At 40.6% G+C, this 27,680-nt stretch overlaps 1 protein-coding gene and 1 non-coding gene across 2 annotated transcripts in view; both read left to right on the top strand.

Moving 5' to 3' along the window:
• SEL1L (SEL1L adaptor subunit of ERAD E3 ubiquitin ligase) overlaps window positions 1–15,478 on the top strand; it is a 62,612-nt gene extending 47,134 nt beyond the window's left edge. The window contains exons 14-21 of the mRNA XM_049770358.1: window positions 790–852; window positions 2,673–2,760; window positions 3,234–3,382; window positions 4,454–4,619; window positions 5,512–5,586; window positions 7,902–8,074; window positions 13,098–13,226; window positions 14,579–15,478. Of these exons, the coding sequence (XP_049626315.1) occupies window positions 790–852; window positions 2,673–2,760; window positions 3,234–3,382; window positions 4,454–4,619; window positions 5,512–5,586; window positions 7,902–8,074; window positions 13,098–13,226; window positions 14,579–14,788 (1,053 nt within the window). The 3' untranslated portion in view covers window positions 14,789–15,478. The remainder of the gene's footprint in view (window positions 1–789; window positions 853–2,672; window positions 2,761–3,233; window positions 3,383–4,453; window positions 4,620–5,511; window positions 5,587–7,901; window positions 8,075–13,097; window positions 13,227–14,578) is intronic.
• Window positions 15,479–20,368: 4,890 nt separating this feature from the next.
• LOC126005049 (small Cajal body-specific RNA 23) lies at window positions 20,369–20,498 on the top strand. The gene has a single exon (XR_007494232.1). It is a non-coding gene; the product is annotated as a small Cajal body-specific RNA 23 (non-coding RNA).
• The last annotated feature ends 7,182 nt before the right edge of the window (window positions 20,499–27,680 follow it).

Below are 27,680 nucleotides of genomic sequence, written 5' to 3'. Positions count from 1 at the left end.
ACCATATAATTCTCCTTTTAATAAGTACTTTAGTTTTTTTGAAGAAATGCTGATAAACATGCCATAAATAAGCAATTTTATGACTGATTCAAGTGAGTGCCAATAAAAAGCATAACTGAAATGAAAATATTCTTATGAACCAGATTATTGTCTCTATTCAGTTAATTGAAAAGTTCCCTGATTGTGGAAGTACTGATTTTCTAATGAAATTAGAATTATATAATTTACTTTATTGGATATTTTTTATAACTCACATATAATTTAGGCTTTCTTTGACCTGAAGAAAATTCCAGGTGAATATTTAAGAACATATATATATATGAGTGAATGCCACCTGGAGCTGAAGCCTGAGTGCAGGGGAGAACAATATCTAAAAACTGTGTGTGTCTTATGGTCAGGTATATTTTAGAGCAAAAAAAAAAAAAATGGTAATTCCTGAGCCTTGCTGGGTCTGGCCCAAAAACAAACCCAAAAAAGCCACCTTTTTTATTTTAAAGAGATGAAATGTGTTAGTCACATTTTGTATTACAAATTTACAGAACAGATGTTCATAAGGCTAGTCACCAAAATGTAATTCTAAATGAATGTACTATTTACCCTTTTTTAGCAAATCAGTGAAAGCCTGCAAATGTCTCATAGTCAAGACTAGATTTAATCTGGTGGGAAGGAAAACGTTTGTTGCATTGAAAAGACCAAGACATTTTGAACTTAGAGAGTATTTATTGTGCAGCCGCTTATGAATTTCTATTTTCTAATGAATCCTTTCACTCTTTTGTCTCTGGTGTTCAGGGCAATCCGGTTGGACAGAGTGGCCTTGGAATGGCTTACCTCTATGGAAGAGGGGTTCAAGTGGTACGTTTCCAACCTGACATTCTGACTTTAATGAGCAGTGCACTGGGGAGGCAGGATGTGTTCCTTAACTAGAGCCCAGTCAGCCCCGCAAGGCTGTTCCATCAGAACCAAAGCCGAACTTGTTTACATTTGAACTTGGGTCCCTGCCACCTCAGAACCACCACGACAGTCTCCTCCTTAGCTTGGCTGTCTTTCTGGTTCTTGTATGCTTCTCTTTATTCTATATATATTCTCTCCCTCATTGAGTGTTCTGAAGATCAGGGTTGAAACACTTCCCTTGTGACTCAAGCGCCTTCTCTCTTTTCACTAGCCCTTCCCTGATTTCTCAAAACAATAAACTCTATCAGATGCTCCTCTTGTCGCTTTTTAGTCTTAGCCATCAGTAACTGCTTAAGTACCTGCTCCGTAAGGTCACCAGTAACCTAAATGTCAAATCCAGTTGACCATCTTTTTTCTTCTACTTCACTTGATCTCTCTCTTCCCTGGAATTCTGTGCCCAGAACTCTCTTGGTTTTCTTGGACCATTACCTATCATTCTCCTCTGCTATTTTCTCATGCTGGATTCTTATTAGTAATATTCTTTTCTGATTTCTGCAAGAAGTGTAGTTCTTTTACTAATTTTCCTTATTTAGACTAGGGAAAAGATTAAACTTTACAAAGGATTCCTTAGGAGGCCAGAGCAATAGTATAGCAGGCACAACACTTGCCTTACATGGTGCCAATCTGAGTGATTGCCATCATACCAGGAGTGATCCTTGAGTACATAGCCAGAAGTAAATCCTGAGTACTACCAGGTGTGGTCCAAAAGCAAACACATAAAGATATGAAATAAAAAGGAATTCATTGATTAATACAAACAATACCTGTTTCAGAATTTTTTTGAAACCAAACACAAATGCTTTTTATGTATGGATTATCAGTTTACAACAATTCCATTAAAAACTAAAACCAGTTTGCTGTACTCAAGTTAGGTGGCATAACAGTATTTTAGTTAAGATGGGAGTCACGAGGGGGACCGGAAATAAAAGAAAGGATGGAGTCACAGGACGCTCATGTTTATGAATGTATTGCAAATACTGATGACACAAAGCATTCACAGTTATAGATTAGCTGCTCTTCCTAACAGTGACTACCCAAAAGTAATAATTTTATGAAAAAAGTAATGTACATTTTGGTTTCACTTACAGACATCTAACATTTTAGTCAATGAATTCTATTCATTTATTATACAACATATGAAAGAATAAAAGATAAGGCTTGGGGCCGGGCGGTGGCGCTGGAGGTAAGGTGCCTGCCTTACCTGTGCTAGCCTAGGACGGACCGCGGTTCGATCCCCCGGCGTCCCATATGGTCCCCCAAGAAGCCAGGAGCAACTTCTGAGCGCATAGCCAGGAGTAACCCCTGAGCGTCACAGGGTGTGGCCCAAAAACAAAACAAACAAAAAAAAAAGATAAGGCTTACAGAAGTATTTAGCAGTTGTACGAAGAAAACTGAGGGCACAAACTAACTTGTTAAGCTTTTCTGTCTAAACTTCAAAAGCACTGTTAAAATGGCTTAGTGTTTGATTATTTTATGCTTTCTGAGAAGTATGATGTTGCTTTATAAGACAAATTTGCTTTCCTTTACCTTGTTAACCAATAGTCCCCTATGACAAACTATATCATCATCTGTATATTATTTAAAATATTAAAAAGTAGTTCTTTTAGTGGCTTCTTAAAGAGTAGCTTTTGTGTGCTTTGTTATTTTCAATAAATAAATCATTTAACTTTTAAGAAGTCAGCCTTTGGAGTTTTCTCAGGATGTGCCTCTTTTTTCCACAGAATTATGATCTGGCACTGAAGTATTTCCAGAAGGCTGCTGAGCAAGGCTGGGTGGATGGACAACTACAGCTCGGCTCTATGTACTACAGTAAGTAACACAGGGATTGGTAAAAGCCATTATTCACACAGTGACTGATGCCCCTGTGATATTTAATTCAAGCTAATGTTCTCCTAGTTTAGTGATTTGTATGTCATGGTTTGAGGTATATTATATTCATCTGTATTAATATGTAAATCTCTCTGGGGCCGGCGAGGTGGCGCTAGAGGTAAGGTGTCTGCCTTGCAAGCGCTAGCCAAGGAAGGACCGCAGTTCGATCTCTGGCATCCCATATGGTACCCCCAAGCCAGGGGCAATTTCTGAAGCTTAGCCAGGAGTAACCGCTGAGCATCTAACGGGTGTGGCCCGAAAAAAAAAATGTGAATCTCTACTAGATTCACATCTTTTCTTAGAAAGAATTCCAAATTTTTTTTTAGTTCTTCTCCTCTGAGAAACTAATACTTCCACCAAATTTGAATTTAGACGATTACTGACCTTTGGTCTGATTTTTTTTTTCCTTACAGATGGCATTGGAGTCAAGAGAGATTATAAACAGGCCTTGAAGTATTTTAACTTAGCTTCTCAGGGAGGCCACATCTTGGCTTTCTATAACCTGGCACAGATGCACGCCAGCGGCACAGGAGTGATGCGATCATGTCACACTGCAGTGGAGGTGCGGACTTTCTACCAACTTGAAAGACAGGAGATTGATTTGCCCAGTTAGGAAAAGCTCTACTTGTAACTCTTATTTCCTCATATGATTTCTTTCCTCTGAATAGAAATAGACTCAGCCTTCTTAGAACACTGAGTGGAGACTGAGACTTTTTATGACTATTATGTGTATTTATTCCTTTTGGAGTTCATGGATATTGTTATCTATATCCTTTAACACCAAGAACAGTGTTTGAGACATAGCTTTTAAAGAGTGTATGTTGGAAGCCAAAGAAATAGCACCAGTAGATGGGGTGCTTACCTTGTAGGCACCCGTCCCAGGTTCGGTCACCAGTACCACATGTAGTCCCCCAAGCTCTTCCAGGAGTGATGCCGGGAGTAAGAGCCAGAAGTAAGCCCTGAGCACCTCCAAATATGGCACAGGAACATTGCAAATGAAAATGGTAGTAGTTGTCCCTACTTCAAAATAAGTTTTTCGGGACCGGGGATATAGCATGGAGGTAAGGCGTTTTTGCCTTGCACGCAGAAGGTCGGTGGTTCAAATCCGGCATCCCATATTGTCCCCCGAGCCTGCCAAGAGCAATTTCTGAGTGTAGAGCCAGGAGTAACCACTGAGCTCAGCCGGGTGTGACCCAAAAAAACAAAAATAATAATAATAATAATTTTTTTGCTCTTTCGTAACTGGAAAAATTTGAGTAATGAGTTATGCATAAGAAAGATTATAAATCTATATGCTTTCATTTCCTCACTTGTAGAATGGGGCTCTTGATAGATTGACCTCATATAGTAGTCCCTTTATCAGCACACAAATATCCCCATGAAATGCAGGAACAGTGCCTAGGCAGAATAGATTATATGTAATTACTTGCTACTATTTTTATCAACCTGTACTAAAAACAAAGTGAATGCTTTAAATAAATATCTGAACCTTTTGTATATATGCCACAGAATTGCCAGATTCAAAATGGCCAACTCAGTAATCATTTGTAATCAAAGTAGAAAAACAGTTTTCTGGCATGTCTTTCCTTCTTATTTTTAAACTGAAATATTTTTTCTTTTCCTGTTGTTGCAGCTGTTTAAGAATGTATGTGAACGAGGCCGCTGGTCTGAAAGGCTGATGATCGCTTATAACAATTACAAAGATGGAAACTATAATGAAGCAGTGATCCAATATCTGTTGCTGGCAGAACAGGGCTACGAAGTGGCACAAAGCAATGCAGCTTTCATTCTTGATCAGAGTACGGTTTATTTTACTTCTTTCTTTGCTTTAGAATGCATATTTATATTAGGCTAACCTGTCTAAAAGTAACACATTGAAATTTCCTTATTGTTGTAAATAGATTAATAACACATCAACCTATGTTATTTTAATTCAGCATCTCAGTCACCAAAACATGCTTTATCATTAGTGTTAACATTTGTCATAAAATTGAGTTGTCAGGCCAGAAAGATAGAACAGTAGTAGGACATTTGCCTTGCATGCAGCCAACCCAGGACAGACGGTGGTTCGAATCTGAGCATCCCATATGGTCCCCGAGCCAGCCAGCAGAGCTTTCTGAGCGTAGAGCCAGGAGTAACCCCTGCCCACCAGTTGTGACCCAAAAAACAACAACAAAAATTTGAGTTGTCGTGTTTTTATTAAATTCAGATGCAAAAACAATGTTTTCGAGCAATACATAAATCCCTAGGAGTGGCTCAATCAGTAATCAAGCTCATTATTGGTTTCTCAGATAAAACTAGTTTCAGGATGTAGTATGCTCTGGCTGCAGTTATTCCATTGAACTGAACATTTTATTCCAGCAGTCATTTAATGTTTATACCCAAATTTTTTTTTTTTTTTTTTTTTTTTTTTTGTGGTTTTTGGGTCACACCCGGCAGTGCTCAGGGGTTACTCCTGGCTCCATGCTCAGAAATTGCTCCTGGCAGGCACAGGGGACCATATGGGACGCCGGGATTCGAACCGATGACCTTCTGCATGAAAGGCAAACACCTTACCTCCATGCTATCTCTCCGGCCCCCCAAATTATTTTTTTAATTATACCCCATATATCCTCTAAAGTTTGCAAATCAAACCTTAAAGTTTAGTCTCTTTCCTTAAGTGCCTTATTTGTATTTCACTTTTTCCTTCAGGAGAAGCAACCATTGTGGGAGAGAATGAAACTTACCCCAGAGCTCTGCTGCACTGGAATAGGGCTGCCTCACAAGGTGAGAGGTTTAACTCTGATTTTTCCCTGAAATTGTGCGTGCGTGCCTGTGTGTTTCTCCCAGACGATCATGTGCACTCACATATGTTTATGTTTTACTCTTCCATAGACAATGAATTGTTATCAATTGTTATCACTTTAAAATTAAGCAGAGGTCTTTTTTTTTTTTTTTTTTTTTTTTTTTTTTGGTTTTTGGTTTTTGGGTTATACCCGGCATTGCTCAGGGGTTACTCCTGGCTGTCTGCTCAGAAATAGCTCCTGGCAGGCACGGGGGACCATATGGGACACCGGGATTCAAACCAACCACCTTTGGTCCTGGATCGGCTGCTTGCAAGGCAAACGCTGCTGTGCTTTCTCTCCGGGCCCCCTAAGCAGAGATCTTAACCAATACTTTAACTTATTTGCATCATGAGTGTTACCTATTCTTTTTTTTTTTTTTTTTTTTTTTTTGGTTTTTCGGGCCACACTCATTTGATGCTCAGGGGTTACTCCTGGCTAAGCGCTCAGAAATTGCCCCTGGCTTGGGGGGACCATATGAGACGCCACGGGATCGAACCATGGTCTTTTCCTTGGCTAGCGCTTGCAAGGCAGACATCTTACCTCTAACGCCACCTCACCTGCGACCCCCGGGGACCCCGGCCCGCAGGGTGGATGAGGGTCACGAAGTTCTTCATGAGTCACGAAGAGAATTCCGACCTGGAAAATAAGAGGGCTGGGAAAATTGATGAACTCAAGACGAAATCCGATCAAGAGTCCAAGTTTATTGAAAAGGGGGCTAGTTTTTATAGCAAGCATGAGAACGTTTTCAGACAAAAGAGGGGAAGGGGTGGTTCAGTACTTTTCCATCATAACATTCCCATACATCACATATTTTCAGGGGGGTTATTAGTGAGTTATACATTTACTAGCAGTGTCCCTACTTTTACTATACCTCTACTATAAGTGAACTTGTTATACATTAACTATAAGTGATCCTGGGATGCTCTGTTCTGTTAACAATGCTACAGATCTAATCTCAACTTGTAGCCTTTACATAGCATGTTTGTTCTTTATCCAATTACCTCTGGTAAAAGCTTTTTTTATGGTCAGCTTTTTCTTTTTAGGTTCATGGGGGAAGCACTACCAGTAACCTGTTACGTACACAGACTTTTTGTCTTCTCAGGCATCAGAGACTCCATTTTGCTCTCTAGTTAAAGGGCCTCCAACACTCACCACCCCTAGTGTTACTTATTCTTAAAATAGAGTTTGGCTCTAGACTCAGAGTTACTCAGTTGAATACCATCAGTTTCTTTCCATTTGACGTTTATATCATGCTATGATTCACTTTGGTTTTCTAGTTTGAGTCTACTATGTTGTAGAAAATGAGAATTGAATAGATTGTATACTAGAATATTAACCTAAAGCCCAAAGAATGTTACCCTTTTTTTTTTTTTTTTTTTTTTTTTGGTTTTTTGGGCCACACCCGTTTGACGCTCAGGGGTTACTCCTGGCTATATGCTCAGAAATTGCCCCTGGCTTGGGGGGACCATATGGGACGCCGGGGGATCGAACCGCGGTCCTTCCTTGGCTAGCACTTGCAAGGCAGACACCTTACCTCCAGCGCCACCTACCCGGCCCCAGAATGTTACCCTTTCGCCAGTCTTTTTCATTTGAATTTTAATTTCTCAACCATACTCCACTCACATTTGTCTGCCATCCCTTTCTCTGGGTCTAAACAGTGGTCAGATTAAATCATTTCATTTTTTTCCCCCAAGGTTTTGATTTTTGGGTGCTTTTTGTTTTGTTTTGTTTTGTTTTTGTGGCACTAGTGGTGAATTGAGCTATTTTAAACTGTAAATGGCATGGGTATAATAGAGCACAATCATTTGAAGAGTATTACAAGTGAAATGAGGAATATTACACATCTTGTTGTACTTCTCTTTTTTTTATAGTCTTCTTTAAGATGCTACCTTAATTTTATATTGAATTTAGAATTTAGGATTTTTTTTTTTTTTTTTTTTTTTTTTTGGTTTTTGGGCCACACCCTGTGACGCTCAGGGGTTACTCCTGGCTATGCGCTCAGAAGTTGCTCCTGGCTTGGGGGACCATATGGGACACCGGGGGATCGAACCGCGGTCCGTCCTAGGTTAGCGCAGGCAAGGCAGGCACCTTACCTCCAGCGCCACAGCCCGGCCCCGAATTTAGGATTTTTTTGTTACTACTATAGATTGAAACTCTTGGTTTTAGAAGTAACCATGTTAACAAGAGGAAAAAATATCAATTTGTTCTGTTTTAAACATGCTGTTTAGACAGTTTTACATTAAATTTTTATTGAAGGTTACACTGTGGCAAGAATTAAGCTTGGCGACTACCATTTCTATGGATTTGGCACTGACGTAGATTACGAGACTGCATTTATTCACTATCGTCTAGCGTCTGAGCAACAACACAGCGCACAAGCTATGTTTAATCTGGGGTATATGCATGAGAAAGGACTAGGCATTAAACAGGTGAGTGAGTCTTTAAGATGACTATTTGAATAATTAACTGATTTCATGGAAACTTGTACATTTTTCTAGCAAATAGCCTTTCTTTGGGATACGGGCAAATTTTAGATAATAAGTTATGAAGCCATTTTATAATACTTCAGTTGACTGTCTTTGTTCCACTTAGCTCTGATTACACACTCATAGTAGTATCATGCTATTATTAGAATATTAAGCCACAGATATATTTGTAGAAACTGAATGAAATACTGCCTTTTTTGATAAGTCCTTGTCTGAAAAACTATCTCTAGCCAATTATTTCTAAATGTATTTTCAAATGAAATCAGATACTTGCTACTGATAATACATGATTTCTAATTCTTATGTCTTCCTGATTATTCTTTTGTTTTGTTTTGTTTTTTTCTTTGTTTTTTTTTTTTTGTTTTTGTTTTTGGGTCATACCCGGTGGTGCTCAGGGGTTACTCCTGGCTGTCTGCTCAGAAATATCTTCTGGCAGGCACGGACAGGGGACCATATGGGACACTGGGATTCGAACCAACCACCTTTGGTTCCTGGTTACCTGAGTCATTCAACTTCCTCAGTTTCTGGAAAGAATGCCTAAAAGACTTTTTCACGGCTTATCAAGTAACAAGGCAGACCCTTTAACTCTTCACATTTTAAACCACTTGATTTGCCTCCTTTGCTTAAGGTTTAAAAGAAAACTGGTCATATCATTTATTTTGCTTTTGTTTTCTTGGGTCATACCTAGCAGTGGTCAGGGCCTACTCCCAACTCTGCACTGAGATTACTCCTGATAGGCTCAGGGGACCCCAAGGGGTGCCAACTGAATCTGGGTCAGCTGCTTGCAGTGCAAGTGCCCTACAGGCTCTGACCTCATTTTGTTCTAGCATGCAATATTTCTGTGTTTTTTAAATCACATTTGTTATTTTGTAAATTTTAGTATAATCATTTTTATGTCCCACATTTTTTTATGTTGATATTAGATCCCTGAGTATTGTTCTGTTAAGACTTGGAGCTACAAGCTAAGTGTAAATTCAGTTTGTGAGCAGTCGCTGACATGTAACATAAGTCATAGAGAGCCAGTTGTCAGATCCACCTAAATTTCAATCTTACAGTCTCTGTATTTTCTAATTAAGATAAATGAATATGCTTGATTAACAGAAAGGCCACTTTCTAAGTTACAGTTTTCTTAATATTTATAAAAATATACTTAGTTTTGGGACCAATAAAAAAGCCCTAGTCTAGGGCTTGAGCTAAGACCTGCACAATAGGGGCCTGGCAGTGGCGCTAGAGGTAAGGTGCCTGCCTTGCCAGCGCTAGCCTAGGACAGACCGCGGTTCGATCCCCCGGTGTCCCATATGGTCCCCCAAGCCAGGAGCGACTTCTGAGCGCATAGCCAGGAGTAACCCCTGAGCGTCACTGGGTGTGGCCCAAAAACCAAAAAAAGACCTGCACAATAAGCATGATCCCCAGTTCCAAAGGTCCGGCAGAGACAATTGTAACGGAAAGGGGCTTCTGGAAGCACAAAGAAAGACGCTATTCTAGATGCCATCCTAGGTTCAGTGCAAAGACCAAGACCACCAACCACAGAAGATGGATTAAAATGGCACTGAGGTGGGGCCGGGCGGTGGCGCTAAAAAGGTAAGGTGCACCTGCCTTGCTTGCGCTAGCCTTGGACGGACCGCGGTTCGATCCCCCGGTGTCCCATATGGTCCCCCAACCCAGGAGCAACTTCTGAGCGCATAGCCAGAAGTAACCCCTGAGCGTTACCGGGTGTGGCCCAAAAAACAAAAAACAAAAAACAAAAACAAAAAAAATGGCACTGAGGTAACAGAACCTCTAGATTCACAAAGACTGACTTCACCATAAGTCCCACCTCAGGATCTGTACAGATACTGAGACCTCTAAACACAGAGCTCTGATTGTATCACCCTGGACAGAGCAGAAGTCTTCCACACACCAAAAAAAAAAAAAAAAAAAAAAAAAAAAAAGCCACCGGATGAGTAATGATCCTGAGCAAAGAGCTGATCCCATGACACTATATACTCCAAGGACGGAGAAACCCCATATCGCATAGGGCAAGTGAATTCCTTTTCGAATGACCCCAATATTTACTGTGCCAGGGCAGGAGGGAAAAAAACAAAAATACAAAAAACACAAAACCTTGGACATTTATATATATATATATATATATATATATATATATATATATATATATATATATATATATATATATATATATCTTACCTTCATTTATTATCATTATTATTATTTTTATTTACCTAGCTATTTTGGTCGATTTCTCTGTTTGGATGTGATTATTGAAATTGTTGTCCCCAATTATTCTTATTTTTTTTTTCTCTCTTCCTTTCTCTTCTTTCGTTTTGTGCTACGCCATGTTTCTTATTTCAAGACCACGGCGTGTTTTTTTTTGTTTGTTTGTTTTTTATTATTTTTTATTTTTTTTAATCTGTTTTTTGTGGTGCCTATCGATATAACCGGAGTCCTCACTGGATATTTGACACTTCTTTTGGTACTGGTGAAGTGTTTTACCTTCTTGTTCTCATGCACTTCCCAAATCGATGATGAGAACCTCTAGAAGGATTCTGCCCATTTTCGGGGTATTAGACTCTTACCCCAGTTTATTTACTTTCTCTTTTTCAGGCAAAACCACGCAACTTGAACTAGCTAGCCCTGCCCCCACTTACAGGGGGAAATAAGGGAGGCATCAAGACCAAACTGATGCAAGACTACTAAGTAGTAGGTTAGATACAGAGGGGACCACATATTCTAGCCGCCCTGAGGGTGAGGGAAGAGGAAATGGGAGGTAGGACAAAAACGGAGGGGTAGGGAGGACAATTTGGGGATGGGAAGCCCCCCTGATTTTATGTAAATATGTACCTAAAATATTATTGTCAACAATATGTAAGCCACTATGATCAAAATAAAAATATTAAAAAAAGAAAAAAATATATATACTTAGTTTATGGGGACAGAGAGATAGCACAGCAGTAGGGCATTTGCCTTAAACTCAGCTGATCCAGGACAGACGGTGGTTCTAATCCCGGCTTCCCATATGGTCCCCCAAGCTGGCCAGGTGCAATTTCTGAGTGCAGAGCCAGGAGTAACCACTGAGTGCCACTGGGTGTGGCCCAAAAACCAAAAAAAAAATATATATATACTTAGTTTACTAAAAGCAAGATGAAATGACATAACTAAATAATGTGCCCTATTCTGCTTGTGTTTGCAGTTTACTCTTAGAACTTCTCAGGCACTACTCTCAATTCAGTGCTCAGGGATTAGTGTAGTGCCAAGAATTGAACCCAGCCTTCTGCATGCAAAGCCTGTGTTCCAGCTTCTTGGGCAATAGCTCACCATGCCCCTCTCATTTTACATTTTTGTTGCTGTTGTTTCCACCGTGTTCTTCTCATTTTATAGTTGTTTGTTTGGGGCCACACACAGCAGTGCTCATGCCTTACTCCTGACTCAGCATTCAGGAATTATTCCTGATGGTGTTTGTATGTGATGTTGGGGATCAAACCCAGCCTCACACATACAAGGCACTGTATGTCTCCCCAGTCCCATTTTATAATTATCAGTGTCACACAGTGCATGAATTGTATACAGAGATTATGACCGGAGACATGGTAGGAAGTACTTTGAAAGAACTCTGGGGGGCCGGAAAGGTGGCGCTAGAGGTAAGGTGTCTGCCTTGCAAGCGCTAGCATAGGACGGACCTTGGTTCGATCCCCCAGTGTCCCATATGGTCCCCCCAGGCCAGGGGCGATTTCTGAGCGCATAGCCAGGAGTAACCCCTGAGCGTCAAACGGGTGTGGCCCAAAAAAAAAAACAAAAAAAAAAAAAACAAAGAACTCTGGGTTTCACTTTAAGAATAAGCAGTTATAGGGGCCGGTGAGGTGGCGCTAGAAGTAAGGTGTCTGCCTTGCAAGCGCTAGCCAAGGAAGGACCGCGGTTCGATCCCCGGCGTCCCATATGGTCCCCCCAAGCCAGCGGCGATTTCTGAGTGCTTAGCCAGGAGTAACCCCTGAGCATCAAACGGGTATGGCTGAAAAAAAAAAAAAATGAATAAGCAGTTATTCATAAAAATAAGAATAGCTTTTCATAAGAATCATGATCATCTTGATCTATTTTCTGGTTTTAAATGAAATATATTTTGAGTTATTCTTAACTAATCAGTATAACTAGAAAACATTAAAAAATTATGAGAATTTATTATAATTGAAGTAATTGAGGGTATGTATTAGTCCATACCACCAAATAGCCCTACCCCCAAAAACTAAAATCAACCAGCTTTATCTACCATATATGCTCCGCAAATAGGTTATCAGGTGGGGAAATTAAGCCTTAAATTTTTTCAGCTCATATTTCTGAAATTAAGCATCAACAGCAAAGGAGTTAAAACACCTTTGAAATGTTGGTAGCGGAGGTCTGTTTTTATTTGAATTACCCTGTAATACGCAGTTACAAAGTTGTTCGTGATTGAGTTTCAGTCATATAGTGTTCCAGCACCCATCCCTTCACCAGTGTCCACACATGCATCCCATCCTGGCTCTGTTGCAGTTTTCTTCTCCCCGACCTTCCTTTTTTTGCATTTTAGGAGCTGGTTTGCCATACTGTAACTGAAAGGGATCACATGTGTCATTTTACCTCCTTTCAGCACCTAGTTCTTAACCAGAGTCTCATTTCATAGTGGTCCATTGTCATCATGGTCCCCCTCTGCCTTAACTACACTCCCCCAGTCTTTGTGGTAATCTTTCTACCGTGGACCAGCTCTCTTGGCCTGCATCTTTATTATCTTTGGGTATTATTCTCATACTTGTGTGAGATATACATATATATATATATATACATTATACATATATATACATATGATGTATATATACACATATTATTATCTTAAGGGAAATTCTTAAATGACAGCTTAAGGTAAAATTAAATTTTCCTATTATATAAAGTAAATATTACTTTAATAAGAAATGAATTGTAGTTTATTCTTTTATTTTAGGATATTCATCTTGCTAAACGTTTTTATGACATGGCAGCCGAAGCCAGCCCAGACGCACAAGTACCGGTCTTCCTGGCACTCTGCAAGTTGGGCGTTGTGTATTTCTTACAGTACATACGGGAAACGAACGTAAGTGGCCCCTGCCTCTCTTAATTAAAGACAAATGACAAACCTCCCCAATCTGGAGGTTTTTTTCCCCAGTGGATTCATCAGTTGAGGAGTGAATTTTGCCACAAAATAGTTAGTTTTCAGCTAGCATTTAACTATGAGTCTCATGGATATTTTTCATGAACTCCTCCATTTCCTAGTTGAAAGAAAACTTGAGACAATTTGAAGCCATAGTTAACTAACTCATTTAACTCAAAATGCTGTCTATGACTGCCTGTCAGTGTTCAGGGTCCCAACCCCTCCCCTAAAAAGAGGAGGAAAGAGGGTAGGGTGAGGGAGGAAGAAAAAAAGCCCTAGAACCTGCCGGATTATTATGCTCCACATTTTTCTGGTAGTGGAACATCAGTTAAAAACTACCAGAATTGGGCTGGAGAGATAGCATGGAGGTAGTGAGTTTGCCTTGCATGCGGAAGAACGGTGTTTCGAATCCCGGCATCCCATATGGTCCCCCGAGCCTACCAGGAGCGATTTCTGAGTATAGAGCCCAGGAGTAACCCCCAGAGCACTGCCGGGTATGACCCAAAAAAAAAAAAAAAAAAAACTACCAAACTACCAGAATTTGGGGCTGGAGAGATAGCACAGTGGTAGGGCATTTGCCTTGCACACAGCCAATTCAGGACAACGATGGTTCTAATCCCCACATTTCATATGGTTCCCCAAGCCTGCCAGGAGCAATTTCTGAGCGCAGAACCAAGAGTAACCCCTGAGTGCTGCCTGCTATGACCCAAAAACAAACAAACAAACAAACAAAAACTACCAGAATTTTGTTTCCTAAAAATACCTTGAACTATTTAAATAAGCTGGTAGTAAATCTTAGATGGGAGATGGGCTTCCTGTCCTCCAGAACAGCCACCTTAATTACCAGTGCTCATCTGCTTGTACTCTTATGTCCTTCAGCTTTACATTTCATCTGTAATAGGTGTGGCTTTTTTTTTATCAGGGATTATCTTGTGCATCTAAAGTCCTAAAATGTATGCAGAAATTAGCCCCTATCATCCTTTCTGATATTCTCTGAAAAGTGATTGAAATTAGTGCACTGGATTACTGGTGGAGAGGATATCCTGTAACATACTTTGTTTTCAAGTATTAAGACTTAATAGCTTTACACCTGACACATTATTTTGAACTTCAGTTAAAAACTTGAAAAAAAATTGTAAGATATGATTCTCCTAATCTGGTGCTTCAAAACATGTTTTTAAACATCATTTTGCAAACCAGTTGTTTTAGTAATATCTATAGCTCTAATTTATATTGTAACATCCTTCGCCAACACTTCCGTGATTGTGATTTTATTTTTTTAAATTTCTCATAAGATTCGAGATGTGTTTACCCAACTTGATATGGACCAGCTTTTGGGACCTGAGTGGGACCTTTACCTCATGACCATCATTGCTTTGCTGCTGGGAACAGTTATAGCTTACCGACAGAGGCAACACCAAGACATGCCTATGCCCAGGCCTCCAGGGCCACGGCCAGCGCCACCCCCCCAGGAGGGGCCAGCCGAGCAGCAGCCACCACAGTAACAGCCACCGGGTCCAGCCTTGATCAGTGACAGCCAAGGAACTTATTTGCTGAGAACATTTGCATTGATTCAAGACTTGGGATCAGCGGCCACCTCCCGGAAGAGGCACAAGGAAGCGTTGAATTCCTCAAGCTGCTTAGAATCTGATGCCTTTATTTTCAGGGATAAGTAACTCTTACCTAAACGGGGTTGAATGTTTGTTTCAGTGCTGAATGGAATAACAACTCTCAGTGACTTTTTTTTTTTTCTGGAAACGTGAGACACTCAAAGCAATGTTCACTTGCTCACTGTCTGTCACCTCTCTCTCACTCACTCTTTCTTTACACTCTCTCCCTCTCCTCCTTCTCTCTCATGGGTTCTCTGTTCATTCTCTCAATGTGCAGATATTCTTTTGTCAGCCACCTTTAAGGTCTTATACATCGACACTAAAAACTGATCAGTGCAAAAGAGGAAAACCCAGTCGTTGCAAGTTTGACATCTTTGAAAGTCAGAAAATAGAACTTGTCTTTTAAGGGTTGAGGGAGATCTTTAAAGTGTTTAGAACTGCAATAACTGAGAAGCTTTACCAGCCCATGTCAAGTATACCAGTTCAACATCTTTGTTATTTTAAAAGGGAAGGTTGGGAGGTTTCTTACTGGTGGTTGTCACACTTCATAACATGCTTCTCTCCTTCAGAGATTGAAAGGTTTAAGGAGTTCTGTGTGAACTTTGCTTTTTTTTGGAATGGAACATATATATACATATATATATTTATATATTACCGTGTGAACTGACACCCTGAGTTAACATGTGAATCTGCCCTACCTACTCACTGTCGTTTGCTTGTTTGTTTGAGTAGACATCGATGAGCTGGAAGCCAGAGGATGGACCGAATGAGAGACCTTAGAAAGCATATTAAGGGCTTGGGGAACTACTCAGATCACATACTTTCCCGAAAGTTGAAGCATTTGTTCCCAGGATATATTTTTCTTTGCATTTCTTACTGCAAAAGAACAGAGCACCCTTCCAAATTCTTTCCATCTGAAGTATCATTGCCAGAGCATGGCAGACCCTGACTACCATTGCAAGACTGCCACTCAGAAAATCAAATAGGCATTCATCTCAGTGGCTGAGGAAAGTCAATGCCTGTTGCAACTGTACCTTGCCATTGGGTTGATTTTGGTTTTTCCTGCAATTTTATATTCGTAATAGAAAGGCAGCTGCTTATCATAGTCACCATTATCTGGGAACATTCAGGACATCAAGACTACTACACTTTGAGGTTTTCCTGGTTAAATAATCTGGAAAGCAAGAGCTACAAGAAAGAAAATGGAGACTTGCATATCTTACAAGTGAAAGGATGAAAACTTACCCTGAATACCTGTTGCTTTTTGTTGGCGGTGGCGTTCACCTGCCCCATGTCTCGCCCCAGATGACATAAGTGTCTGAGGCTGTACAGGTGTCTGTCTGCTCTGCACAGTCTGTTTCTGGTCCCCTTTGTGCCCTTTCCCCCACAGTCCCTCATCTTCCAGGGAATATTTGAAGACTTGCTGTTTGTAAAGTGACAGGATTTTAATTTCTCAAGCTGAGATTTGTAATTTAGAACTAGCTTTAATGAATTTCTAATGGCCAGGAAAGCTTTAAATGTGAAGTCATTTTTTAAAATGTTTAGGCATTCTGAGAAATCCTGGTAGGCAGACTTTTCTCCTGCTCAGATAATTATTTCCAATTCAAAGAGGTGGTCACAGAAAGGACCATATGAGTAAAAGCACATCTGAGTGGTAGGAAATTTCCCCCTCAAAAGTAGAATATCGCTGTAGGCAGCTGTTGTAAATATTACAACATGTTTGATATCTTAGAGATTTGAGGGCAGTTGGTAGAACATGTTGGTGTCCTCACCACAGCCTCTTCTCCCCAATGTTCAAAATAAGTACAACCCACAGTAGCAACCACACTTCATTTTGCAGTTTACTTAACGGTTTGTTTTTTAAAAACCTTTAAAATGACTAGCCTTCCTTTGTTTCCCTTCTGCCATCCATCTAACTTCCACTTCTGTGACTTTTTCATCTCAACTGCACTCAACTCGTAAAAGCATTTCTTAGAACATTGTGCATTACCTGAAGCTTGATGGGACAGGTTACCTAGCTTTATTCTTCGTGCAGTAACAAGCCTACTTTCTATCATTGATATTCCAGAAATTTTTTCTTTCCAGAAATCTTTTCTTTTTCCACCTCCTATTGACTGTCCTGGGTCATTTGCTATCAGGCATTGGCACAGTGTCATTCCTTTGGCTTCATATAAAGACTATCTGAAATACTTTGCTCCTTTTCTTTTCTTTTTGTTCGGGGGACATGGCACCTAAGCAAATAAGAACTGGGTTCGGTGTTTCTCCTATAATGCTCAATAACTTAACCTAATCAAATGGCATCCATTTGACTAAAATGACAGTAACTAAAGCTAGTTAATGTCAGTGACATTAAACTAACTCCAGGATTCAGGAGTTTTAATGTTAGAATTTAGAGTTAGCGCTAGGAGTGTGGCTTCATTTGTCCATGGTAGCCTATCTCTCCAACCCTCTCAACACCTCTGCCTGCCTTTATGGTGATGACAGTAGAACTCTGTCCAGTCTTGTGTTCACCTTCACATTTCCTGTGTTGGGTCATCGACTGAGTCTTGAGACTGTTTTGCTTCTATTTTGATGTCACAAAGGTAACATCATTTGGATTTTTCTTTTTCTTTTTTCTTTTATTTTTTGAGGAGTTCTTGTTTTCTGAACAAGATTTCCCTTATGTTTGATTAACATCTATCTAATGACACAGAAAAGGATAGCACCTTTATTTTCAAAATTTATTATTTTGCACTTATATGACTTTACCTGGGGCTAGAGTGATATTACAGTAGGTAGGGCTCTTGTCTTGCATGCAGCAGACCTAGGTTCAGTCCCTAACATCTCATAGTCCTCCAAGCATCACCAGGAGTAAATGCTGAGTGCAGAATCTGGAGTAACTCCTGAGTATCACCAGGTGTGATTCCCCCCCCCCCCCCCACAAAAAAAAAAAAAAAAAAAAAACAAGTATGTGAGTTGACTTTATGGATCAGTAATCTTAATACTCATGAAGATTTTTTTTACCCTTCTTCATAGCAAATTCATTGATGAGGTGTTGCTGCCAATCTGTTTTATTCTGTGCCATTGGAAAGTTTAGAACTTTCTACAGGTGATCTGGCAATAATCCGATGATGCTTTATTTAATGAGCTGCTGTTGCCTCCAAGAAACCTAAGTACTTTATAAAGACCTTTTTGTTTGGGCCTATGTTTTCCTTCTCCCTCCTTTGTTTCTCATGTTTGTTCTTGAAACCAGTGTTTTGAAATATGCATGCAAGCCTATAAGTGAAGACCACAACTTTTCATGTGTTGTAGCATGTGTATTACTGTCTAGCTACATCTGGGGAAAAAAAACACACACACAAAACCTTCCTTTACAGAGGTTTGGACTAACATTTCACATGCTCATTTCTAAACCAAGTGCTTCAGATAAACAACATTTGACCCACCAAGAGGAGTAGTGCGGGCTACATTTGCCCTGATGACAGTTGGTCTTTGAGGGTAAATGTATGTTGTATAATATTATGACTAGAAAGGTATAAGAAATAAAGCAAAAGATTTTCTTGAAAATATTTTTCATCTGTCATTGTTCTCTACCATAAGTGAAAACATAGAATTTCTGAATATTGTGTTGTCTGAGGCACTGCTTGATTTTTAAATGCATAGTAGTCATTGAAAATAATCTAAATTTCTTCTTCCATGTGGTATTTTAGCAAAATTTGAAACAATCCCAAGAAAGCCACTTTGTATTTTTTTAATTTTTTGCTATTTTTATTTTCATTTGTTTGGGGGCCAGACCCGGCAGTGCTCAGGGATTACTCCTGTCTCTGTGCTTAGGAATTACTCCTGGTGGTGCTCCAGGAACCATATGGTATGCCAGGGATCACTCCCCTACCACAGTTCTGCCAGCCCCCACACTTTGTATTTTTAAAGTGACTATTTGCACAAGTAAAAATCTCATTTTGTATGCCTGAAAAGGATGTCTTGATTATGTGCAAGGAATCTCACATAAACTGCTTTTCCTATTCAGAGTGGTAAGCAAGCTGACACTAATATTTTTGATTAAAAAAAATTTTTAATGTTGCTATGATCAAGGTAAAACCACTATCAATATTTAGAAGTTTAAAAAGACCTTAAACTGGCATTGGAAGGAACAACATGGTAGATAGACATTTTTGTAAATTTATTTTGTATTTAATTAAATGCAGTATAAAGGCTGGTGAAATGTAATATAATTGTGTAAACAAATCCTGTTAATAGAGAGATGTACAGATTCGTTTTGTACTGTATCTTGAAACTTGTGAAATAAAAAAATCCGCCTCTGATTAACTCGTATGCTATAATAATGTGTCAGGACTACACACTTTTGCAGTCAGATTTTGTTTTAAAGCTGAATAATTCCTTTTTTTTTTTTTTAAATGAACCTTTGTAGAATTTCAAAGACTCCTGAGAACCATTCATTTGGAGAAGTTTGACCATCTTTTATTTACTTTTAACTTTTGAAATTTGGATTTCTATAGGCCTGCTCTAGAGGTTTTATAAGTTTGCTAGAGATTTATTTCTAATCTTTGACCCAGTTCAGTCCATGCTGTCAAGTGATAACGTGATTTAAGCTTGATTGTAGTAAAAAATACAAAATTTATTTATGCATTGCCTTGCCACGGAAAGTTTTCAAAAGTCTTAGAGAGCTATATTATACAAACGCTGCATGTTCAGATTTGTATGAAGTCAAAAATTTCAAGTAAAGGGGAACAGGGTGGGGGACAACATTAGACCAGGAAAGGGCTTTGCTTACAAAAGTGTGCATTGGAAGAGGACAGTAAATTTGTCCATGGTTAGTATGTTGCTCAGAAAGGTAGTTGAGCCACTGTTCCAGGTTACAATCATCAGATCTTGGCTTGCATAAGCCTTGGATGCTACAAGTCTAGAAATTGGATCCTAGTAGCTAGAAAGATAGTAAAGCAGGTAAGGCTCGCTCTTTGCTTCCAGCCAACTCAGGCTCCATTCCCAGCACCCCATGAGGTTCACTAAGACTCTCAGGAATAATCTGTGAAGACAGAGCTAGAAGTAAACTTAGCATTAGATGTGATACCCTCCCCCCAAATTAATCTTTCTTCTGGGAATCTCAAGTTAATTATCCAGAGACCTCCAGCTAAACAGTTGTGGAAAAGGCAGATGTCAGAATTATCATTTCAAGTGTTTCATCCCTCAACCCTAAATTGGGTGTGAAGCCTTTTTTACCACTTAGCCCTGCTTTGACCAGTAATTATGAGTGTTTAGTCTTCGTCATATGCAGCTCTCCTTTTAACTTTGTTTATAGCACAAATCTGGACTCTGTATGCTAGCCTTGAAATGTGCTTGTAATATATTGTAGCATATATATACATGCCAAACAAAAATGAGAAATAATTTCCTTGTGGAAACTTAAGGGGTAGTGGCAGGGAAAGAATAGAAGGTGAAGTTTTTTTATTTGGGGGTTATTTTCCAAGGTACAAAAAAACGCTCACCAGGGTTTGGTCCTTCCGTTCCATGTGGTCCTGACCTGCCCTTTATGAGCAAGAGAAATTGAACTGATTTTGGGGGTACCCCATCTAAGTGGATATGGGAGACCACGGTTTTCAGTACAACAACCAAAAAAAGAAGGAAAAAAAGAAAAAATGCTAGAATCTTCTAGTAAAGAAGGGGGTGCTACTATACAAATAGCAATGGATCTTATGTTTGTCTTGCTGGATTTTTTGTTTGTGTTTTTATTTGGGGACCATACCCAGCAGTGCTCAGGGATTAGTCCTGACTGCACTTGGGGACACTCTTAACTGTGCTTGGGAGACCATATAAATTGCCTGAGATTGAACTCTGATTGGCTGTATGCAAAGTAAGTACCTTACCCGCTATCCTGTTGCTCCAGCCCCTTCCAATTTGACTTTGATTACATTTTAGAAAGCCACCCAATCTAAGCAGCCTTGTAATTGGAACCTGAAAATGCTGCCAACCTTGTCATTTATTTTTAGCATTATATTTTGGCCAAAACTGATTTTCCTGGTGACCATATATTTCTACTTTGGCATAATTTCTTTTAAGTATAACCTAATGTTAAGGCACACTGTACATTGAAATCATACTTCTAAACACCCACATAATTTTTTTCTCATGCAAGTTGAGTGGAATGTGGTCAGATAATTGACCAGAACAGTCATGTAAATATTTCTTCTTGTTACTCAATATAAACATTTGCCTTCTCTCTACCTCCACTCTGTTCCTTAACCTCTCCTGTTTAAAAAAAAAAAATTAAGTCTTTAGATTTGAAATTCAAATATCCTAAAGGAGGATTCTCATTTTGAAAATAAACCTATCACTGAGTTTCTGAATTTAAATGTTCTCAACAGAAACTCTCATTCTTGCGAACAGGTTTATTTTAAGATAAGATACACAGCTGTGGTTTTCAGGGCCTGCACATCTGGGTTTCCCCACTCTCCTCCCTTCTTGCCTCCCAACTTTGTCTATCATGTTTTTCCTTAGGGGAATTTGATTATATTTTGTTGTTGCTCTAAATGAAAATCATTAACAAATAGAAACTTAGCTCTAGTTGTGTAATAGGAAGGACATGAAGGGAAGGACTGTCAGCTATCCATTTGGCCTTGTTTGCCTGAGGTACTAGTGAATTGTTTCCCCAATCTATGTAGGCTTTTTTCCCCATATATTTAGATGACTGCATTTGACTTTGACTACTATTTTTGTGTAATTACAGAGAAACATACAGCCAGGACAGAGCTGGTATAGTCCTGTAGTACCTACTGTAACTCAGATGATAAAAGTTTCCTACTGTTTATACTGGACTACAGTCTTGAATAATTTCAGAGGCTAGAAAACATGTCATTGAATAAAGCTTAAGTGTGCTTAATCAGTGTCTTTATTTCATTACTCATTTGAGATTTAAAAACAATCAAAATTGTACAATTGATATTTTCTGGAGTTGGATCCCTAATCCAAGGAAGAATCTTGTAGAGCTCACCAAAAAGCAAGCAAATCAGGAACAGATTTATTTAGCTTTAGAGTATTTTTAACTTTGAGAATTGAAGTAGCTTAATTTGATTTTTAATCATTTAAAAAGTATTTTTAATTGAGGTCCTGTGACTTACAGTACACATAAATGACTCATAGTCCACATGAGTGATTTCCCATTCACATAATTCTAACACCACAACTATCATGATTGAGTGGTCTACACAACCCAACCCTCCTCTCCAGAGGGCCAGAATGATGTTAGTACTTCGGGTAGGTCTCTCTTTGCATGAGGCCAACCCAGGTTCAATGCTTTAGCACCACATATATGGTCCCCCAAGCACTGCTAGAAGTGGCCCCTTGAGTGCAGAGCCAAGAGAAAGCCCTGAGCACCATTGAGTGTGGCCCCAAATGAAATTAAAAAAAAAACCTCTTCTACAGCTTTTGGAAATTCTGCCAAAAATTATTGAATGGACTTATTTCTTTCACTGATACCAGTTCTAGGATTCCACAATGTGAACATTTCCCACTATCCTTTTTTTGTTTGTTTGTTTGTTTGTTTACAAAGTTGCTTTTGAGGGGTTGGAGTGGTGTCACAGGCAGTAGGGCATTTACCTTACACTCGGTAACCTAAAACAGACCTCGATTTGATTCCCCGGGGTCCCATATAGTACCCCAAGCCAGGGGCTATTTCTGAACACATAGCCAGGAATAATCCCTGAGCATCACCGGGTGTGGCCCCCTCCCAAAAAAAAAAAAAAAGTTGCCCTTGAAAAAAGAAATTTAATAGTTAACAAGTTCTCATTTTGTTGTTCTCTCAATACATCCCTTAATAATTACCTGACACTCAGAAGTCACAAAGAATAGCCCCAATTATTATTCCCACTGCATTTTACTGGTCAATAAGTCATATGAACCAGCCCAGAGTTGAGGCACAGAGATAATAGATTTCTCCTAACTATGGGAGATTGTCACGAAGGCCAGGGAAGGAATATGACAGCGACTATCTTGGGAAAAGGCTGCCACTGATACAGCTTCATTTTCTTTCCTGGTGTTAGCACCCTGTGAAGTTCATAAAGTTACGGGAATCACTGGCATATGATTTCCTCTCAGTCCTCAGTACTCAACTCACATTAGCAGTGGGAAGACAAGGGTGATGCAATGATTAGACATCAGCCTCTTCTTGACCTTAGGAGCTGCTCACCACCAAAGCTGTCTTCCTGATTTCAGTTTCAGGTTTCAATTAAGACCTAATTTAAACCCGATTAAGACAACCTAATTTGTCTATAAATTTAGAACAAGGCCTCCCGCACTCAGTCTCCTGAAATAGCTCAGTGAATGAAAAGATGATAGAGCTAGTCGGGGGTTGAATGGCTCTGGACAACGTTAATTGTGCTTTGACTGTCCACTGCATCAGGCTGCCTTCCTTGCCTCCCTTTGCCTATGGCTCTCTTTCACTCTGCTGCCTCTGCTCCGGCTTGTCACAGTGGAATATGATAAATCGAGTACACCTGTAATGCTGTGCTGTTCCTTTAAAGCAGTCCAAAGCATTATTTGTTTAATCTTGGTCTCCCTATGAGTAAATCCCAGGAGGACAAACACCATTGCTCTCTTACTCATGAGGTGTATGTCCAGAACTGGGCACAGTGCCCCAAAGAATCTAATGTTGAGAAGAGTGGATGGACTTAGAAACAACATGATCAATGATTAATCTCTTTAGAAAACCTCCCTGAGGGGCTGGAGAGATAGCATGGAGGTAAGGCGTTTGCCTTTCATGCAGGAGGTCATCTGTTCGAATCCCAGCATCCCATATGGTCCCCCGTGCCTGCCTGGAGCAATTTCTGAGCCTGGAGCCAGGAATTACCCCTGAGCACTGCCGGGTGTGACCCAAAAACCACAAAAAAAAAAAAGAAAAAAGAAAACCTCCCTGAATGCAGATAAACTTGGAAATTGAGTTATGTATGTTTTAGCCAGTTGGTCTAGGATTTCTCTGATCTCACTGCCCTATTTCCACGCAAGAAGTCTCTGCTGAGAAATAGTGCTTGTAGGAGGGAAAGGAGCGTGAGGGCATTGGCAGTGGGTTAAGTGGCCTTGGGAATGACAGCTGTGCCCCACAGAGGGGGGGCTGGACTTCAGAAGTAAGGGCAGAAGAGCTCTTCATGGAAGACTCTGGAATCAACCAATTCTGCATGTTGCAGTGTAAAAAGCATCGGTATATAAGCAGCTGCTGAAAGGAAACTAAGACCACCTCTGAGAGGCTCTTTCTCTGTGGCCTGAACCTTATAGCCAGTACCTTGTGCCAGGAAAGAAGCCTCTGATGGAGCCTAGGGCTAGCTGGAGAGTTCAAGATGTACTTCTTTGAGCTGCTGTGTTTACGGTCACTAGGAAACAGATCCTTCCACACGTGCCTGTCTTTCCTCATGCAGTGGACTGCCATGGGAACAGTGATGAAGGCTAGCAAGGAACACAGTTGAGGATTCACTTCGGTTTCATCACAAGTCTCCAAGTAATGATATTGCTATCAGAACCTGGCACCCAGCTTTCCTAACCTTTTATTCCTTAAAGCATCTCCCCCTTGACTAGAGATATTGTGCCTGGAGTTGACACATGGCTATTTTTATTCTATAGTTCTCCCCTAGGTACCTCCTCCCCTCCCCTGGGCATGGCTCATTTGTGTAAAAAGGGGAGAAACCTATTCACTCAGGTTTCTATTCCATCCAGCATCACTTCTCTCTGAAGGACGAACAATAAATTGCACTGTGTTAAATATAGACTCCCTCAAATTCCTTTAGTTACTATCTAATTTCTTTTTTTGTTTGGGTTTGAAACCTCTGAAATTGGAAAGTTTTGCAGTGGTAACCTTTATTACCACTAGAGGGTGCCAAAGGAAAAAAGTGAGGGAGAAAAGTCTTGGGCAGTTAAGAGAGTTCTGCTGGGTAGAGCTTGCCTGTCTACCACAATAAATCCTTGTTACTGCTGGAACATCCAGTCACTTTGTTATAGGCACTGGGTCAGCAGTGTGAATGGTGAAACAAAAAACGGTTTCTTGTTGGTGTCACTGAAGAGTAAGATGGAACACCAATTCTGTCCCTGCCTCCTTCCACAAAACGTGAGCTACTGTAGTGGGTTCATAGTGGTGGTCCTCAAAGAAGATACCTTTATGTCTTCACCTCTATAATCTGTGGCAGTGGTATTATTTGGGGAAAGGATCTAGAGAGCTTATGTTCTGTGTTATTGGTTGGACACAAAGTTTTAGTTTTTTTTTTTTGTTTTTGGGGGTTTTTTTTGTTTGTTTGTTTTGGTTTTGGGGTCATGCCCGGCAGTGCTCAGGGGTTAGTCCTGGCTCTACACTCAGAAATCACTCCTATTGGGCTCAGAAGACCATATGGGATGCTGGGATTCGAACCACCATCCTGCATGCAAGGCTGCCCTACCTCCATGCTATCTGTTCGGCCTCTGTAAATATTCTAACACCAATTCCACCACCAGTGTAACATTCCCTCCACCCTAAAACCATACTTTCAAGCCAATAGTTAGGGCTATGATGAGGACTGGTAGTACAGAGGTGTACTCATAGCTGGTGAAGGGAAGTGGGAGTTAGGGAAATTTCCTGAAAGGGATCTAGAGTATAGAGCTGGAGTGAGACAGGAAAAGAAGCAGGAACAGAAGGCCTTCGGAGGGCACAGGCCCAGCTGAAAATAGATGGGTTTTATTTGTTGCTTCAGTTCCCACATCCTATTCATTTCATTTCTCCAGTGACCTCCTCAGTTCAAAAAACTCCATCCTTGGGTAGGAGTGATAGCACAAAGGTAGGGTGTTTGTTTGCCTTGCACACAGCCTATCTGGGATAGACCCGGGTTTGATCCCCAGCATCCCATATGGTCCCGAGCTGGCCAGGAGCATTTTCTGAGCACAGAGCCAGAAGTAACCCTGAGCACCACCGGGTGTGATCCCAAAACAAAATAAAACAAACCCTCCACACATCCATTCATATCTCTGTGCCCACTCTGCTCTCCTTCTCTTCCTCTCTCCAGTGTTCCAGACCCTTTGCACCCAACAGCCAACACACACATCCTCTGCTCTGAAACCCTCCTGAGCTCACCAAAACCCTTCCCAAGCTGGCCACTCAGGATTCCAAAGAAATTCTCCCAACTGACCTATCCTAGTCTTCCCAGAGGCTCCCATACTGCAGGTTTGCCATGACAATTACCATGATAATGACAGCAAGACTGTCTCAGCTTCCAATCCACCTCTGCCCTCCATGAGAACTCGGGTTAGATTTCAAACTCCTTCCAGTTCTCAGAGTCCTCTGACAGGCTCAGACTTGGAGTGGTGTCTGTCTTCTCCAGTGCTCCGAGATGCTCCCATGGGAAATGCACCCTTCACGATAGCATTGCTGCCGGCAGCATCTCATGAATGGATCCATCCTGTTAGGTTCATAGGTCAGCTCCCCTCAGCACACACAGGAAGCTGTCAGGGGCAGAAGGCATTAGAGTCCACACAGCACTGAAGTTTGTCCCTTGTCCTGAGAATATAGTACTTTGACAGCTAACTCACAGGGAGTTACTTTCCCATGCAGAGCCCAACACTCCTGCTTCTACAAATACAGTTTCAGATCTCCGCCCAGACCCCCTTGCATCCACATATCCAAGTCAAACTCTGGCCTTGCTGAAATTGGTCCCTGCCCAGCAGCTCTGGCTCATTCTTTATCTTCCAAACTCACTGTACTTTGCTTTTGGGTGTCTGGCTAGGTACATCTTGCACCTGGGTTGTTTCCTGAAGTTCTGGGGAGCAGAAGATGTGATTCGAGCACAACCAGGTGGTCATCCTCGGCCTGGCTGTGCATGCAATAACAGGAGTGAGTGTGCTTTGGCTAGCTTTGGTACAGTTGCTTTAGAAAACATCTTTGAGTTCCCTAGAGGAGAGTGGATAGACTGACAGCAAAATATGAATAAATGAGAGACCACACTATGGCTCTCTCAACCATTGAGATAAAGGCCTGATGACAAAACATTCATTAGGTTGTGGTGGGGATAATAGTGACCAACTCCCATAGGATCTCCACAGGCTGCTACTCCAGGCCTTGTCTCCCATCATCCTCTGAGCCTTCGGCCACTCAGCAGATGTTGAGAAGCAGAGAGAAGCCAGCATTGCGGGTGGGAATCGTGATGAACAGAGAAAGTGTCTCCAGGTGTAGAACTGGGCAGGGAGCTTTGTCTACTGGGCACAGCCATGGTATTTCCCACAAGAGCACTCAGGTTTCCAGTGGCATTTCTGATTCCTTCCTCTATGGTTCTTTTGTCATCGGCAATTCATCATCCTGTCTGCTCACCACTTCTGGAAGATCGCTGATCCTGATACAAGCTTTGATGTACTGAGGAAATCAACTTCTGGCTGTGATAGGATGCAGAGTTCCTCCACTTTGATGTTAGGTTTTTGACTGATCACGGTGGGACATGCATATTTTTTGGTTCTGAGTCAAATCAAGTTATTCTCCTTTCTGGTTTCTGGGGCTTTGTTCCTTTAAAGGATTCCCCTTCTCTTCTTTTTTTTTTTTTTTTTTTTTCCTTTTATCTTCTTTCTTTTCCTTTTTTTTTTTTTTTTTTGGTGTGGAAAGGTTCTGTGGTCACATACTTGATTTTGTTGCTGGGGTTCACCACCATAGAGCTAATGGAAGATAGTGCTGGGGATCCCATGTTTGACTCATCTCTACCCCTAAGTACTTTTTATTTTTGAATGTGTCTGGTTAACAAGGGAAGCTATTTAAGACAGGACCAAGATGTGGGTGACCTGGACAAGTGAGCTGAGACAT

The sequence above is a fragment of the Suncus etruscus genome, chromosome 3 (genome assembly GCF_024139225.1).
Source record: "Suncus etruscus isolate mSunEtr1 chromosome 3, mSunEtr1.pri.cur, whole genome shotgun sequence".
Taxonomy (NCBI): Eukaryota; Metazoa; Chordata; class Mammalia; order Eulipotyphla; family Soricidae; genus Suncus; species Suncus etruscus.
Note: the sequence above shows the minus strand (reverse complement) of the source record. Positions and strands in the feature narration are given on the sequence as shown.